Source organism: Macaca mulatta, chromosome 15, assembly GCF_049350105.2.
Source record: "Macaca mulatta isolate MMU2019108-1 chromosome 15, T2T-MMU8v2.0, whole genome shotgun sequence".
Taxonomy (NCBI): Eukaryota; Metazoa; Chordata; class Mammalia; order Primates; family Cercopithecidae; genus Macaca; species Macaca mulatta.
In genome coordinates, this window is record NC_133420.1 from 58,414,581 (window position 1) to 58,433,048 (window position 18,468).

General features: G+C 37.5%; 2 protein-coding genes across 4 annotated transcripts in view; one reads left to right on the top strand and one right to left on the bottom strand.

Moving 5' to 3' along the window:
* Window positions 1–4,301, top strand: part of ERP44 (endoplasmic reticulum protein 44) — a 115,196-nt gene extending 110,895 nt beyond the window's left edge. For both annotated transcript variants that reach the window (XM_015117213.3, XM_077965655.1), the window contains 2 exons: window positions 2,031–2,133; window positions 4,068–4,301. In XM_015117213.3, the coding sequence (XP_014972699.1) occupies window positions 2,031–2,133; window positions 4,068–4,169 (205 nt within the window). In that variant the 3' untranslated portion in view covers window positions 4,170–4,301. The remainder of the gene's footprint in view (window positions 1–2,030; window positions 2,134–4,067) is intronic.
* A 7,830-nt stretch (window positions 4,302–12,131) lies between these two features.
* The window catches only part of STX17 (syntaxin 17), a 71,839-nt gene continuing 65,502 nt past the window's right edge, over window positions 12,132–18,468 (bottom strand). The window contains exon 8 of one of the 2 annotated variants that reach the window (XM_001112531.5): window positions 12,132–18,252. In XM_001112531.5, the coding sequence (XP_001112531.1) occupies window positions 18,013–18,252 (240 nt within the window). In that variant the 3' untranslated portion in view covers window positions 12,132–18,012. 2 annotated transcript variants of the gene reach the window in all.

Sequence of the window (18,468 nt, forward strand, 5' to 3'; positions counted from 1 at the left end):
TCAGAGGCATTCTGTCAATATAGCTACCTGACAGTCATTTGTATTTGTAAACTGTGCATTTGGCACCTGCTGGTCTCTGTTGCATTGGAGCTAGTGGGGAGCCAAAATGGGTATACAATGAAGTTATTGGTTGGTACAGCTCAGTGGGAGTTATTGAAGGGAAGAAACAGCACTTCCAGGACCTCAGGAGAGGATAAAAAGAAAAAGAAACTGGTAATATTAACTACAAGCCAGCTATTGTTTGCTACCAAAAAAATAATGATTTTAAAAGTCAATCAGTTCTACCCAAGGAATTAAAGTGTATATGGACCTGCATTTTAATTCTTGTAACAGAATGAAAAAGTGTTTCTATTTAAAATATATAATTAATTTTTTAAAGCACCAAGATCTCAGTTAGAAGGCAGACAATTCATATGAGCAGAAATGTAAATTCAGAGAAGCAATGAAAAAATGCTTAATTTGTGAAGAAATGTAAATTAAAATGCAGGTATCTTTTACTTATCAAATTAGCAAAACCAATTTTAATTTTAAAAAGACAGACATGCTGGCAACACTTTAAAGAACAAACAGTAAAAACCAACTGATGTTTTATAGGTATAATTTGCTCACACTTGGTCAAAAGCTCTTATTTGTTAACCCAGTAATCCTACTTTATTGTATATAACTCAAGGAAATATTACAAAGAAGAAAGCTTGATATATAAATTTGCTTAGCTCAATATGGTGTTATCTGCTACAGTGCATTGTTTCTGTGCTGCAGATTTGCTCATACATGATTGGTAATTAAGAGAATAATGTCCATAGAAAATGAAGTTGTGTCGGTTCATATATCATTATTCTCAGAATGTCCTGAAGCCATCAGAATAAGATTTTTCTTTTTCTTTTTTTTGGGGGGGGGGCGGACAGAGTCTCGTTCTGTCGCCCAGGCTGGAGTGCAGTGGCCCGATCTTGGCTCACTGCAAGCTCCACCTGCCGGGTTCCCATCATTCTTCTGCCTCAGCCTCCCGAGTAGCTGGGACTACAGGCGCCCGCCACCACACCAGGCTAATTTTTTTGTATTTTTAGTAGAGACGGGGTTTCACTGTGTTAGCCAGGATGGTCTCGATCTCCTGACCTCGTGATCCGCCCGCCTTGGCCTCCCAAAGTGCTGGGATTACAGGCGTGAGCCAGAGAATAAGCTTTTTCATAAAGAGAATGCCATTGGGGTATATGAAGACCTCCAAAACAAAACAGCTAAAAATCCTGAGGAAGTGCCTTTCTTAGTGTAAATAAAAGCTAGTTTAATAATCTTGAGAAGTGCTTTGCTTTTCATAATGTTAAGTTATCCAATGAAGTTGCATGTATGGTTTAAAGAAGTTATGAAGACATTTCCCCCTATGTGTAGGGAAAAAAAAACATGAAAATACTATGCCCTGGTTCAGGTTAATTTGATGAAATTGGTTTTTACTGTCTAGTGAATACCCTCAAGGACCTGGACCTCAAAAGTGGGCTCACAACCTTTATGTTAAGGCTGCAGAGGATCACCTGGTTGACACTAGTTTTAAATGGTGGTGGACGTTGGATGGTGCTAATATTTTTATTACAGCTTGATAATAGTGCTTTGGTTACAAAGCTGTATAGTTTTAAGTGGTTAGCCCCTCTTTTTCCTTTGAGCCCTGTTATTTTTAGTGTGATGTTGCAGAACAAAAGTTTTTTTAGTTACATATATGTAATTTAGGAAAATATATAAAGTGCCCATTAATTTAAAATGGTTAAGAATTTGCGGTACAGCGTCTTGGTAGATTATAATGTGCCTTAATGATAAGCATGGAAAATTTTCTATGAAACAAGTACAGGAATTAGAATACAAAACTGAGTATCTGGATACTATGCTTACAATTGTGTAAAAATGTTTGACACATACCTGGCCTGCAATAGTTGTGGTAGGAGGGTGGGATTGTAGGTTAGCAAAATTTTTTTAATACTGTGAAGTTGGTAAAATAGAGGTAAGTCCATTTTAACAGTTTAAATTTTATTTGACTATGGTTTTAGAATTCCTGGAAAACTCAAGCAATTTGTATTTGACTTACATTCTGGAAAACTGCACAGAGAATTCCATCATGGACCTGACCCAACCGATATAGCCCCAGGAGAGGTAGGACTCCTGTTTATTTTTCAATGGGAACTCTTTTTTTTTGTTTTTCAGTTAGCCTCAAAGAGAGTCTGAAGTTCTTGCATCGGCTTGAGCTTCAGCTTCTGAATATTTGTGTAGAGAAATTCTGAGTAGAAATTATCCTTTTAAATTAATTTTTAGTTTTAGGTCTTCAGAAAAGTTGAAAGGATATTATAACATAGTTTCTTGATTGTATAAAAGTGTTCTGAATGTGACCTCTGTGGAATATGGCTATAACAGATTTAAATACAGTTGGCTTCAAATGGAAATAGGAAATAGGAATCTAAAACAGATAAATCAGTGAAGAAATCAGTGGATTCCAATAATTCCAAGCCTTCCTCTGTGGCTGGAAGATTGACCACACTATAAAGAAAGTAATGATTGGTTATTCTGCTAAATCATTCTAAGAGCCTTCACAAATACACTATTCATAATGCTCAAAACTTTACAGTTTAATGCAGCTTTCCCATTTGTGATTTAGAATACTTGACAACTGTTTTATCAAAATTTTATGTTCTCTTATTTTTTTTTCTACCTGAGAATTTTACTGTTTCCACCTTGTAACTTCTGTTACAAGTAATTTCTATGTTCCTATTGTACTAAACAGCCCTAAATTTGCATTTTGATAGATAATGATTTCTATCATGCCTAGTACCATGATCCCGAGAGGGAAGATGATATGTACCAAAATCCTCTATTTCATATGCTCAGAACTTAAATCCATTATTTTGCCTATAAAACCTCTATTTATAAAAGGAAAATAAAAACTGAGTTTTTCTTTATTTAAGAGTCAGATTAGGTTCAGAGGCAAGAGTTCCCTATAGGAATCCAAAAACATGCTTTTTCCTTTAAAAATGAGGTCAGATTTTTGATAATTAAGCAACTATAGGAGGCAAACTTGTCGGCTATAACCCAAAGGTGATTATTTTCCTCAGAAAAGAAGGCCTGCATAGTATTTTATCAGATTAGGAAAAGATGTCATTTACCATTATTGTATTATCCTGACTTGTTTCAATTTCCTCATTAGACAGTGAACTTATATTTGTTCATCTTTGTGTACTAACAGAGGGCACCAAATAAATGTTTGTTTTATAGTAATATAATTTCAGCTTAATCCGAACATATATCTCACTGAAACAATTTAAAATGTATTGGGAAAGAGGCACATGATAAAGTCAAATGATAAGTTTATAGACACATTGCTTCCTGTTAGAGTCAATGTGCCATTACATATAGTATGTAATATATGCACTGTGTGCCTATGTCAACTACAGGGGATATTAAAATGAGAACAATCAGGCCTGCTCTTGAGCTCACAATTTGGAAATAGAGGATGGACTGCACTGTCTTTTCTTTAAAATTCTTGGAAGTAGCTCTTGTTTCACTGTGTATTTTTGTCTACTCTTGGTACACAAGTAAACTACAGAAATTAATTTCTTTCAGTATTGAAATGTTTGCTTTCCTCTTTATTTCAACTAAGTTGTAATAATTTCTGGTATCCTGGTAATTGATAACTAAGATAATATCTACATAGTGGATGCTGTTAATTCTCTTAGCGGTCATGCACAAAGGAAGGGTTTGAGCCAACCTAGGGTTGCGTTGCCTCTGTAGACTAGTCTAGGAAAGCACCCAGGTGTCAGGTATTTTGGTCCCTTCCACCACACCTCAGCAAATGTAAAACAAGCCCACAGTTAATGGCCCTGTGGCAACCTTGCCCTGGAGAATCTGAGTAAGAGCATTTGAAATGAGGAAAGCAAGATTTCACATTTAAATCTCTTGCTTTGGCACACAGTTGCTTTTATTGATTAATAAGCAAATAATTATAGGGGAACTACCATTCATCAAATACTCTTATTAAAATATTATGGCACTATAAACTATATTGGTATAAAAATGTTTTATTCTTTCTTTTGTAGCAAGCCCAAGATGTAGCAAGCAGTCCACCTGAGAGCTCCTTCCAGAAACTAGCACCCAGTGAATATAGGTATACTCTATTGAGGGATCGAGATGAGCTTTAAAAACTTGAAAAACAGTTTGTAAGCCTTTCAACAGCAGCATCAACCTACGTGGTGGAAATAGTAAACCTATATTTTCATAATTCTATGTGTATTTTTATTTTGAATAAACTGAAAGAAGTTTTGGGTTTTTAATTTTTTTCTCCCCGACTCAAAATGCATTGTCATTTAATATAGCCTCAAAAAAAAAAAAAAACCTGCTAGGATTTAAAAATAAAAATCAGAGGCCTATCTCCACTTTAAATCTGTCATGTAAAGAAAGGTGACATTGCCAGAAACTTACCATTAACTTGCACTACTACGGTAGGGAGGACTTAGGGATGTTTCCTGTGTCGTATGTGCTTTTCTTTCTTTCATATGATCAATTCTGTTGGTATTTTCAGTATCTCATTTCTCAAAGCTAAAGAGATATACATTCTGGATACTTGGGAGGGGAATAAATTAAAATTTTCACACTGTGTACTGTGTTTTACTGATTGGTTGGATATTGCTTATGAAAATTCCATAGTGGTATTTTTTGGGATTCTTAATGTGTAACTTAAACATACTTTGAAGCGGAGGAGAGTCATAAGACAGAACATTTGGCAGGAATTGTCCTTATGAACCAAGAAAAAGAAAATGAAAAGTATTATTAAGCTTCTGTGTTTGTCTAAAAATGTGGCATATGGATGGCATTTAAAACTTTGAATGAATTATACCTAAATCTGGGAAAGGGAAGTGAAGTGGAACAGGTTACCAGTCAGAACTAGATGAGTTTTAACGCTACTCCTATTATGAGACTTCAATTTCCAAAGAGAAGAACCAGCAGAGAAATTGTATTTCGGTAATTTTAACCTCCTTCTGTCTTGTAGAGTCTTGTTATAGTTGTGTAAATTAAAAACACAGAATAAGGAACATATTTAACTTTTCTTTCCATTGTAAAATGGTTAGAGGACCTTACCCCCTCTAGATTCCCTGATTTCCCAGGCCTGCAGCATACAGTAAGATGGGTCCCTGTGCCAGGCCTCAATACTGCCAGGGAATAAAACCAGAGGGAGAGGTCCCTCAGTGTCATATCAGGAAGCCCAATGCCAGAGGACAGACAGGCTCAAAATTGGCTTTTCCTCTGGGCCCGGGTTGGTGCTATAGGCCAAGGGTCATTTTATACTTGGGTATAAATCAATCCCAGTTTGGGAAAAGATTATTTTTAAGCTTAAAAGGCTGACATGTGCCATTATATGTAGTATGTAATATATGTAACATCTTCCAATTGTTTTAAAATAAAATATTTATAATGGATATTTAATGATTATTTTTAAAAACCAGCTTATAATTCCTAGTGATGCATGATTTATCCATAGTTTTATTGAAAATAATAAATGTTAATAAGGTGATAAGGGGTATATTTTAGTGTATTGTACCAGATTGTGAATAAGAAAGTAGGATGGACCTTTCTAGAGATTGGGCCTTAGTTCTGTTATCCTCATTGCTTTTAGCCAGTAAGTTGAATCAAGTTAGAGTTATGGTCTTCAGGTTAGATGATGGACCAGATCTGTGAAGGTCAGCATGGAAATTCACAAACATTCAACAAGATAGCACACAGGACCAAAAGCAGCACATGCAATCAACTGGAATAATATGGTAATCCTGTAACTGGGTTTGAAAAAATAATCAACAAAAGATAGAATTCAGGGGTGAGGTTGCAGAGAGCTGACTTAAGAGTAGTTATTATGAAAAAGGCCTCAAGGAGTACGTGTTCACTATTCTGTAAGATGATAAAGTGGCTGTTAAAAAAAGGAGTTGATTTGAGGAAGTATTATTTAGCATTCATGCATACTGGGCTTAGGCTCTAGCCCTGCCACTATCATTGTCTTCTCTGGACTGTGAAGCCATTGAGGACAAGGAAACTAAATTTAATGTCTGTATCACTAGTGCCTAGAATTTCTGGACACTTAGTAGTCACCATCAGGCATTTAGTTAATGAATGAGAAGCGAAGTGACCTTGGTTACTTTTTTACCGAGGGGCTCAGCACTCATTAGGACGTGGTGCCTACCTAATTTTATAAAAAGTCACTAAGCTCAAGTGCACTCCATGAAAGGACAGCTTGGATAAAAAGGTTTTTAAAATATGGATGTTAAGGCTGTTCTGTTTGGAGAAGACTTGGGACTGGACAGTCTTTAGATATTTGAAGGGCTGGCATTGTCTATCTGAATCCCAGGGCTTGAACTAGGATTTGAGGAAGTCACAGGGAAGCAGATTTCAGTCTGACATTTATTCAGTGCAAGTTTTTTGGTGCTAGAGTACCTGACAAAGCTGAATAAAGCATTATTTCTGCCCTAGAGGTGTTTACAGTCTAGTCAGCAGATGGATATGTAAACAATGACTGTAACGTGTTATAGATGTAAAGACAGAAGAAAATAAAGGTTAATGAGGGCATAAAGGAGCACTCAATTGCAGAGATTTGAAGACATTATTTTTATTTTGAGCTTTTAAAAGATGAACAGGTGTTCTCAGGAGGTAGAGATCTGGCTGAGAGGGAATAATCTGAGCAAAGGTGTGAAACAGCCTAATGCATTAGAGAAAAAAGTTCTTTTAGTAAGGCATTTGGGGTTGGAGAAGCTAGAAAAAGAAATGGGAGCTGGTCACACAGGGCCTTGTGTACCAGACTAAGGGGTTTGTAGTATATATTGTAGACAGCAGAGATCCATCAACAGATTGCAAGCAGGGAAATATGTTCACTTTCAACTTTGAGAAAGAATATTGTGGAAGCAAGTCTCAAATTTAGACTTGTTCCCCTCTGAACCGTGAATCAGACCATTTCAGGTAGACGTCTTCCCCAGTTTATTTAATCTACTCAGGGCCTCAGGCTTCTCAGCTGGGAAGAGAGGATGCAAGGCCAGACTGAAGATCACAGCTGACTCCCAAAACCAAAAGGAGGCCTTTCTGCTTCTTAGCCAGCTACCTTTTCCAGTTCTTCACGTTGTGAAAACTTTTAGATGACATTCTACAAATTATTATTATTATTTTTTAAGTTAAAAGAACCTAGCCAATAAGATAGAGAATGGGCATCTAAAGCATCTCAGAGCTCTCTGATGAAGCCAGGTTGTCAAAGATCATTTGCAAAAGAACGGAAAACTGGCATGATAAAAGTTAGAGGAGAGTGAAATATAAAAATGTTTGAAATGTTCAAGCTCACAATAAGCTTAAATTTATAGAAAATGCTAAGGTTGTCCAGAAGACTTTTTTTTTTTTTTCTTTTTTAAACCTGAGAGCAAAAAGAATGGATAAAGTAGTGTAATGAATTGACAATCAGGAAAAACAGAATAACTCATTTTTTTTTTTCTCCTACAAGGAGATATGGCTGGACCAAAATAAAATGACATGAAATTGCAAAAATGAAAAATAAAAAAAAATTATTGCCCCCTTAAATGATTTCAAGATTGTTAGATCCGCACTTCTGTATCCTAGAGAGCTACTGGAGGTTGCAAATGCTTTCTGTTAACAACTATTGGGAATTTTTGAGAAACTATGGAGAATGTAAGGTGACAGAAGACTGGAAATGGGGAAACATATTGCAGTTTTCAAATAATTAGCTAATAGCTTTAGCTATTTTTCTAAAATAAAACCTCATGAACCAAACAAATGTTAGTACTCTGTATTTGGGGGAAAGATTTAAATAGGTGTAAAGAACAAAACAGTCACCTCTTTTTAAACCCATTATTTAAAGACCCTGAAGACAATAAGTTGTTTCAGGACTCAAGTTTTATGCTGATAACTTTATGTTCATTAAACCAGGTTGGATAGGAACTCTGCTTAGCAACTGTTTTTTAGCTGTGTTTGAATTTTTGTATATATTTCCAAGTAATAAAATTATATTTATAAAATATTTCTATATTTGAGACTTTTTACTAATTCACTTTGTTATAAATAACATCATATTGTAAACACTTTACTCAGAATCTAGATGACCACAGTTGCTAGCTTTCTCAGATTTAAAGTTATTTCCCAGGTAATTATACCAAATCAGAATGGGAAGCTATATGAATCCATGTGATCACTCAAACCCAGCCTTTCGTTGCAGCAAGCATCCAACTTCCCTCTTGAAGAACACATTGGGGAAAGGCTGGCCTGCCCTTAAACAATAGGTTTTAGAGTCACCAGAAGAGGAACAGTGCAGCTTACAAATTGCTTCTCTAAAATGCTCCCTTCCCCCAACCCTGCTTAGTAAATTCCTCCCATTCATCCTTAGTGCCTAATAACACTTGTCAATCCCTGTGGTCCCACAGTCCTTTATGGATTTTAGAGTACTCAGTCTAATTCAGAGTTAGAAGTACATGTATCTCTCTTATTACTGTGTGAATGCCCTGAAAGCACGAACTCCTCTATCTTTGTAATCCCAGCACTTGCGACACTGAAGGTACTCAGGAAATCTCTGATGGAAAAAAAAAAACAAAAAGCCAAATTAAATAATAAGTATGTGAGCAAATGAATAAAGAACAAGAAAGCATCACCACAAATGGAATGAGCTCTACTGGTTAATCTGCAAATCTCAATTATCTGATGATTCTGTCCATCATAAATACGTGTTTAGGTGAATCTAGTCACCTTTAATCCTGTATCCGAATCCGGCTTTGGGGTCCTAAGAGTTTTTGTCTAGAATAGATTAAAATCTTACAGTGCACACCAAGCCAGAGATACATAACTATCAGAATGGCACTTGAATACCCTCTTGGGTAATGCAGAGTCCTGCAGAGGTGCCAGAAAATTTCTGAACTCCACATTTGCTGTGAGGTAAACCTGACCCTATCTTGGCCTCATGGAGCAAAAGACCTGACAAAATAGCCCTGTTGTGGTTTTCAAAACACGATCTGCCGTTCGGCAAGCATTATCTACTGTTTCCAGGCTAGAGATCTAACAGTAAGGAGACTGTACCTACCATCAAGGAGCTGAAAGTTGAGTGAAGGAGCCAAATAGATGTGTAAATAATGGAATGTTGTAGGTGCTAGGATGTGAGTTAGTCGCAGAGAACATGGAGGTGTGTACAGCCTTGGGAATTGGGAGCCTTCCTAGAAGTGCTTTCTTGCTCAGAAAGAGCTGTACTTTCCTAAGCACATCAGGCCCTTCTCCAGGAGAATTGTTATTAATAAAGACTGTCATTATTGTATTATCTTACTGTAATAAAAAGTATTATTAGGTATTGCTGACCTGTTTTTTCCTCACAGCTCTAGTCTTCTCAGGTAATAACAACATGTCCCATGTGTTTTACTTATTGCCACGGCTACCAGGGAGGAATCCACATGCCTACTGTCTTGGTGCCCTGTATAAACTTGCCTACATAGGATTATATCAATCTTAGAATTCTGACGCCTTGTTTTCCTGCCCCGACTACTGCCCAGGAAGCGGAATCGAACATGGCATTCCTGGCTATGCACACAGCAAGGAAAATAGGACAGGTCATCAATTCTGAGTGATCAATTCTGACTTCAAAATGAGCATGGCTTTCTGATTTAAAACACAAGTGTCCATTCAGAAATTTTCCAGGATTCAAAGGTAAATTTCCTGGTGTGTGGCTTCTGGAATTCAGCTTTTACCCCTTAAATTTAGCCTTTTGCCCAAGCTCAGTGTTCTGGAACATTTTCTATTTTCTTGTTTTTCACAATTACTGGTAGTAATTTAACCTGCATGTATACGTTCCCACTAACGTTGGGATTTTGTTTTTTATCTGAGCCTAGAAATGATCAATTCTTTTTAAATATAGATGCTCTGTTTTTTGATAACACACTTATTTTCATCGCCCTTACTACTAAGGTGACCATGTAATTTTTTTCATCCAAACCAGGACATTGAGATGAAAAGGGAGCATTAGTAATAATTTCACCAGGACAACAGATGTAAATCAGGACTGTCCCAGACAAACTGGGATGTATGATCACCCTGCTCCTAACCGTATCTTACATATTTTCATGTTTGGATATCATTCTTAATAAAGATGAGAAAGATGCACTTTCTACCAGGCATCTGTCATCTTTGAACAGTCTTCTTAATAAAGCCTTTAAAAAAACCATTTTAAGGATTCTTAGTATATTTCTCAAGTCTCCACTCATTTTAGGTGTCTCCCTAACACTTCTTGTAGGTACACGATACCTTTTTAAAATTAATGTGCATTTCCTTTAAACTTTGGGGAAAAAATGGTAACAATTAGTAACAGCAACTAACATTTGCACAGTTACTAGGAGCCAGGCACTATTATAGGCACTGAACATGAATTTAGTCTTTTAATCCTCATAACCACCCTGTGAGATAGCAAGGTGTCAAGGTAGGAAGGAGGAAGACTTAAGGACATCCTGAATTGTTGACCCCCAGTGTACCCTGATAAGTGGCAGCAACCTGTTATGAACAGTAAAACCTATAGATGAAAGAAAGGGAACTATGGAGAACTAGTAAATGCCGCTGGATTTCTTTTCATTCCTATCAGCTAATTGAGCAGCTGTTTGTTGGAGTAAGTACATGAACCTTAGCATTCGAGACCCAGGTTCAAATCCTGTCAAATGCTTACCTCTTCAGCCCCACCCTTGCCCAATGCCAATACCTGCTTGCTTGACACGGCCATTACATTCCTGCTGCTGCACCCTGTTTCAATACTACTCTGTCAGACTATCAATACTTCTTGGATTCCTGCTATTCTGACCTAGCAATCCTAAGGTAGGATGGAAGATAAGTCAGTCCAAATTTTCTCACAGTATTTCTTCAGTGATTCAGGTCCTATATCTTCTCTCTTCCAAGTCATGACTTTTAATTGGAAAAAGAGATAGAAATATCTTTACCTACAAATTCTGAAAATTTAAATTCATGATTTCCAAGTCCTGGAGTTGTTGTCTGGATTTCTTCTGTTGCTTCATTCATTCCTGTTAATATACAAAAGTGGGTACTAAGCAAGGATTTGATATGTCTTAGAAAGCTATTTCATATTTCAATACACGTCCCCAAAAGAGAGCAGAACTCACATGCTATTACCTCATCACTCATCATCTAACAATCACTAACAGGAATGTAGTTTCTTTTTTCCTTCTCATCACTCTATTTCATGGCAAGAAGTACTCAAAGAAGATGATATGATCCCTGCCCTGAAAGCAGATTAGTCTAGTTGGGGAGATCACACCACCACTAGTGAAAGAATTTTACCCCTCTGAAGTTCGAGAACATTGCAGAATTAACCGTAAGTGAAAACTGGAGCCATTGAATTACAGTGGTCAAGAAATATTCATGTAGAGATGGAAAATGATTGTGAAGGACTTGGACACTAAGAAGTAAGTTTCATGACTGTTTTCTCAGTGGGTTTTCAGTAAATATGGAATGACTATTACGAACAAAGAGGGCATTCAGTGTTAAGCAGATGATCTCTTAAGCAGAGAGGGAAGAAAGCACAACCTGTGGGAAAGGCAAATATGCCAAATATACCAAAAACTCCACCAAATGTGAAGTTTAATACTAACTTCCCTGGCAAGAAGGCAAAATGAGGAACTCAGAGGAGTAATAGTCTTATCTGACACAAAGCAATATATCAATTCCTATGAAGAAGTATTACATTTTAAATAGATAACATCTTAGTCTATTTCCATCCAACCAGCTTCATCACTCAGGTGTGTTTAATTTCTTAGTTTTCTGTGAGCCCACCATGTTATGTTTTGAGCCCTTCGTCCATAACTCTGTCTTCAATCAGGCATATTCTTCTTTAGGTACTCTCGAATACCACATGTTCCACAAAGCCTGCCCCTTCTTTTCCAAACAGAGTTTGGTCCCTCCACTCTGTGTGCCCTCGTATTACTTTGCTCATTCCTCTCTTAGGGCACTTACCATGTTTTACTGGGATTTACTTGCTTTAGGTATCTGAATTCATTAGCCTGAATGGTTTACAAGGGTAGAGTCTATAGGTCTAGTATTTTTCTATGTATGGCCCCAGCACTCAACACACAACAGGCCTTCAGTTAAATGTTGGTTAAGTAAGTAAATTTATTGCATGTTTCCTTATTCGAGCACCACTCAGCAACATTATAAATGACAAATGAATTCAGTAAGCTTTACAGAATTTGCAGAACAACTTGCCATTGGGCCTTTTCTTGTGCTGACCCTTGCTAACACCAAGTGTTTAACAATAAAATGGAAAACATCTTTAGGGGGTTTAGATAATGAAACCCAAGTAAACATCTTTTTAGTGATTAACCTTAATACAAGAAAATCTCAACTACTTGTGAAGTGTATAGAAAACACATACCGTTGAATGTCTTTCTCAAATATTAAGTTTTTCACAGGAGCTGGACAATGGCTGGAGTATTCATTCAAGGCTGGAGTATTTATGCTCCTGAAGAATACTTGTGCTTTAGCTATCAAATGCACAGGTGACAACAGTGACATTGTTTTGAAGGTTAAGAAATTGAATGCAATTTCTTTGGGTGGAAAAAAATATTTTCTTCAAGATACAAGTTTTAGGCTTGTCCAAGAGCTTAAACAAACCTCAGCTGACTATTATAAAGTAATATAGAAATTATTTTAGACCAGAAAAATGTAAACATGGTTTATTACCAGTTTGAACCTTCACCATAGAAAAACCTTGAAATCACTCTTGTGGATATTTAGTGGCATTGTCAGATAGTGAGTAATGAGTTTCAAGAGATAAAGCTGGGGCCAGAACATAGAAGGCTGTGAATGCCAATCTAAGGGATTCAAACTTTATTTGGTATTCAATGGGAGCCACTGAAAATCTTTCAGCAGAAAAATGAAAGATGGGCATGGTTGTTAATTCTTGTGGCAGTGATATGAGGAACGGACCCACTTAAAGTTGGGGGAAGATCAAGTGTAGGGTGTGAGGTAATAGTCTTTTACTAGAGTGATGGCCATGGATATATGTAGAAATAGATGCAACAAACATTTAAGGGAGAATTGACAGGACAAGGCTTGATGTAAGGAATGGAGTCAAGTTGGTGACCACTAAAGTTGGAAGATTCATGGCTGGGATAGGAGAAGACAGCTGCCCCTGATTTTAAAAAATGTTGCTACAAGAGACAAAGCCAAACTAGGACTCTGATCTCAGGATTCCCCATCCAATTATCTTTCCATTGTAGCTACTGCCTGATTTGGAATGTTAAAGCTAGTCTGAAAGACCTCGAGCCTTAGCGGGTAACTTGATATGGCATAACACTCAGTGAAATTACCTTCAGGATTTTTTTTCTTAGACCCTGGTTATAATCCTATCTCTTGTGCCAACTAGTTTTGTGATCTGGAACAAATCATTTGCCTTTGACACCTTTTATGGTTTTTTTTTTCAATTTAATATTGCACAGATATATTTCTTATCTCCCATTTCTATATGAGAGTAGCAATGTGGATACATACCATGTGGATCCTTTACATTGATTGTTTATAATACCTAAGAAGTTTCTTTGTAAAAGGGCATCAAATTAATCAATGTAAATTGTGAGAAGCACCTGTTAAAAACAACAAAGTATTAATTTAAAAACAAAAAATACCCCCAAACTTTTAATATTAATTTAGGCTAGAAGAGAAACTCCCCTACCTTTTATTAGGCCTCTGATTACTTAAGAACATTATCTAACATTCGTTAAGTACTTGTGAACCACAGCCACATTCTACTTTATAACAAGAAAACACCTCATTTCCCAGGAGAACTTTCCCCCCAGGCTTTTCTTCATCTTTCCTTGTAAGATTTCATGTGGCAGCAAGGAAGGACAAAGGGGACCCTGAGAAACACCTTTCATATTTAAGGTTAACACAAAGCATGGTTTGGTTTCTGCACTTTAATGGAAGAAAAAGGTTCTATATTATATAGTTATATTACAGGTTTCCTCAACTTCTTGTGATTGATGTTACCAGTATTTGATTCTTACTCCTGTACAAAAATCTTAGAGCACTTAAGGGAGGGCAGGAGGCAGGCAGCCCACAAAAGGAGGTTTTTGGACTCATGGAATTCTCCCTGTACAGCACTGAGTTTCAGTATAACCTCAGAATCCTCCAGGAACTCTGGCCAGTTCTACACAGCACCATCATACCCTCCTTTCTGGGATGGTCTGCAAAATGTCTTTGGAGGCAATTCTGAAAGAACAGTTTCAAAATTAGTCTAAGTAATATTAATACTAGCATCACTACAGTAAGTACATGATTTCCCAAGGGTATCATTTTAAAGGATAATCATTTGATCTATGAATTATGATAAATTTGTTTTATAAAGCATTAAAGTTTATTTTTAAATTACATAAAAAGCACTGTTTAAACAATGGTTATAACCAGTAAACATTAAGAAAACTTGTAGGCAGGTGGATGGATTGAAATACTCTTGATTTTATAGTTTAAGGGCCAAATTGAACACTGTGTATGTCTGCATCAGCTACCATTAAAAACTTTGAGGCTGCTGGACACTCGGTGAGGAATCAGAAGTTTTTTAAAAAGATGCAAATGAATGGAAAGTGTCATTGCAAAGCCTGTTTGGTAAAGCAGAATGGACGACCCAATTTTTTTTTTTTTTTTTGAGACAGGGTCTTGTTCTGTCACCAAGGCTGCTCCTGAGTTCAAGTGATCCTCCTACTTCAGCTTCCCATGTAGCTGGGACCACAGGTGTGTGCTATGCCACACCCAGCTAATTTTTAATTTTTTTCATGCAGAGTCTCACTATGTTGTTCAGGCTGGTCTCAAACTCCTGGGCTCAAGTGATCCTCTGGCCTCTGCCTCCCAAAGTGCTGGGACTGCAGGCATGAGCCCCTGCCCCGACCCCCATCTCAATTTTGTATAGAGGCAGTATAGTATGAGAGACATAAAACAGTTTTTATAGCTCAACAGACCTAGTTAACATTCCTGGCTTCACCCCTCTGTAGTTGAGTAAACCTCTGCAAATTATTTTCTCTGAGGCCCAGTTTCCTTACTTGTAAAATGCCTGGTGAAGTGCCTGGCAAACAGAAGATATTCAAGAAATTCCAGTTCCTCTGTGAGAGTGTTTTTTTCAAGCTAAGGGTTGCAACCCATTGGTAGATATCAATTTAGTGGGTTGCAACTGGCATATTTTAAAAACTGAAAATATAAAAAGCATCAGAATGGTACATAATGTTCATTAGGCATATTCTAACGTTTGATATAAATGCGTTTTTTACTGTGGGCTACAGCCAAAAGGTTTGAAAATCTCTGCTCTACAGAGAAATTCTCAGGTTAAAAAAAAAAAAAAAAAAAAAGTCCTTAGGATTGCTGCCTTTATCCAAATGAGGGCCCACAAATTTTAAGACCTTAATCAAAGTGTTCCCACTTTCTAACTTGTTGTAGTAAAAATAAGACATGAATTGGAGAAGATATTTAATCTGATACGATAAAACATTAAATTCAATTTTAAGATTGGTTTCTGTGCCATACTGACTATTTTATGCTTATAAACACTATCGTTCATAGTTGATCAAACTCTTCTAGCAATTTCTATGAAAAAGTTGGCTATTAGGTTCCATTATAGGGAAATGAGATACTTTTTAAAAGTACTATAACTTGCCTATATGTGAAGACCGCTAGAGTAATATTCCAATCCTGATGAGCAGTAAAAGTCAAGGGCTTATATGAATACATACAGTGGTGTTCCACACTGGCTCAGTAAAATTGAGAGATACCAACACAAAGTGTAAGCTTCAAATACAGGCTTCCTTTCTCCTTCAGGTCCTTATGTAAACCAGGCTTACCTTATAATGATTCCCTAGTGCTGCCACTAAGTTGGTGGGCTGAAAGGATAGCCCACTTGGTGGGGAAGAGTGGGGTAATATGCAGTGATGAAGAAGGGTAGAATACTGGGAGTTTCAGAATTAAATGACACAGCTGAATCTTGATGTAGCTGTATCTTAGATTTATAATTTCAGCTGACTATGCTGGACTGGTGATGTCAGAATTACCCCTGGAACAGAGGTTTAGGAATCTTGCTTTAGTAAGTGCCTGGGTGAGTTCTGATCCTCATTCAGGTTTGATCACCCTGTGTTAAAGGGACAGAGCAAGGTCCAGAAACTAGAGAAGAGATGTAGTTCAAAAGTAATTATCCCAGCCTCACAGGTGTCCAGTATCAGATACTGGATCAGAATCTGATACTTATTCAAATATTTCCTTCTTGGTATTATTAATATGTTAATGATATAAAGCAGCAGAGAGCAATACTTGCTACTTTCTAGTTATTTAATGATACTAAGAAATGGTGCTGTTTCACTGGAATTCATTGATGAGATTCAAGAAGTATGAAAGAGAAAGTCTCTTTAGACAAGGACATGAAAGGCAGCCATCAATAAAAGTTACTAAAAGTAAACTCATAAAGAAAGCAGTGATAAACCGTCCAATCCCCTGATGAACCTTAACTCCTGGCAGAGAGACAGCTCACACCACCTGGAGTATAGGTGCCCGTTCCTGTGCTCAGAAAAAAGAGTAAGTAAGGCAAAAGGTTATTCCCTCCCACTTTAAATGAATTGGGGAACAGAGGGAAGCTACCCATAATCTTAAATTCTTTTTTTCCAAATTTAAAGCCTTTCTACAGTTTGAGATAGACACGTGGTTGGGCTGGACCATGCTTGCTGTGAATGTCAGGTGTTGAGATTAGCACCACACCCTTCCCTGGGTCTGAGTCTTGCATGGGTCTTTGTTCATCATTGTCCAGAATGTGAGAAAGGTAAGCACGGGTACACCATTTTGGGGAAGAAACAGCAGCAATAGAAAGCAAAGGGATGCACAGGAGATAAAAAGTCTGGGGAAAAGGACGGTAGGAACAGAAATGAGGTAGCAAGCGAGTTCTCAGCTCCCCCCAGAGATCAGCTGAAAAGAAGACTGGGTCAGATACCCCCTCTCTGGCAGATATATCACCCCTCAAAAGTGGAGCATGCCCCAGGAAATGTTCTTGGTGGTTTTTTCTCCTTGCTCATTTTAGCCCAAACTCTAACAATGTTGAAAATATCTGGAAATTTCTTTTTTTCTTTTCTTTTTACCTAGAGGTTATAGGAAGGGATGAACAGAGATGACAGACAAGACAAAAAAGGTTATGAGAGAATTCCTCATTATACATGGGTAGAATTCACCCCAAAAACCAAAGAACTTTTTCGTAATTACAAGGGAGGGGCGGCACAGGGCACAAGATCTTTGAGGTGTTTGGAGACAGGCTGACAGACCAAGCTTGGTGACTGGCTTAATAAGTCTCCTACCATTTGAAATTGTGTTATTTATTTAAAGAGAGGCAGAGGAAGAGTTCAGAAGCCAGAAGATTTTGGGAAGAGAAGTTGAGCCTCTTTCATTTTCTTACATCATTAATTTCCTTCACCAGAAAATATAGTTGGACCAAACTGCAATAGGGTTCGCCAATGGACTCCATTATGCAGTCCACCCGTGCTCCTCACTAGGCCCTGATTTCCCTATCCGGTAACAAAGGCTTCTGAACTCTTATTCTTTTCCTTGCTAACAAACCTCAATAATCTACACTTAGCCTTAAGGTCTCCAATTCAGGGTTATGGAAGAAACTAGTCTTCCATAACCCAACGTTTCTACACATCTCAAGTCCTTATCAGAGTTAGAGGTTCAGTTTTCACATTTCCAGGGAGAAAATCTGCTCCTTGGCAGTCTTCAAACTTAGCTGACATACATTATACACCCTCAGCCCAGGGCCTCAATCTCTAACATCTCCATGAACACCCCAGCAAACAACAAAATATATCCACTTATCACACTTCAATCCCACTTGAACATCAGTAGCCACTATCTTGATATACTTGTGTTCCAAAAGGTGACGGAGGGTCCAACAGCAGCAAAGATCCTCATTAGGATACACATGTTGGCACCAATAATCCTGAAGTTTGGTTTTTAACTGCATTTCTTGTCAGTTTGGCTGGGAAGATCTGGACAGCTGGAAGTGAGCTTCTCCATCATTTTCTGTTTCTTTCTTTGTATCAATTTTCCACCTGTGAAGCCCAACACCCCACCACCAAGTGCAGCTGCAATTCCTGCCACTTTGAAGCCTGCAAGGAGGCCAATAGGACCCCCTACCATTCCTCCGATCAGTGCACCTGCCACAGGCAGAGCTGCCAGCTTGTATTTTGCAGCCTGTATAAAAAAAAAAAAAAAAAAAAAAAAAAATTCAATTTAGAAATTGAGTTGAGAATATCTGCCTGTGGTGATGTGCGTTTTCCTATCATTACTCCTGGCAATGCCTCTTTAACTCTTGGTACATAATTAACCTTCGAGACTGTACTTGTAGGGGGGAAAAGAAAGTATTCCACAGGTACAGCAATTGCTCCAGATCTCAGAACTTAGAGAGCT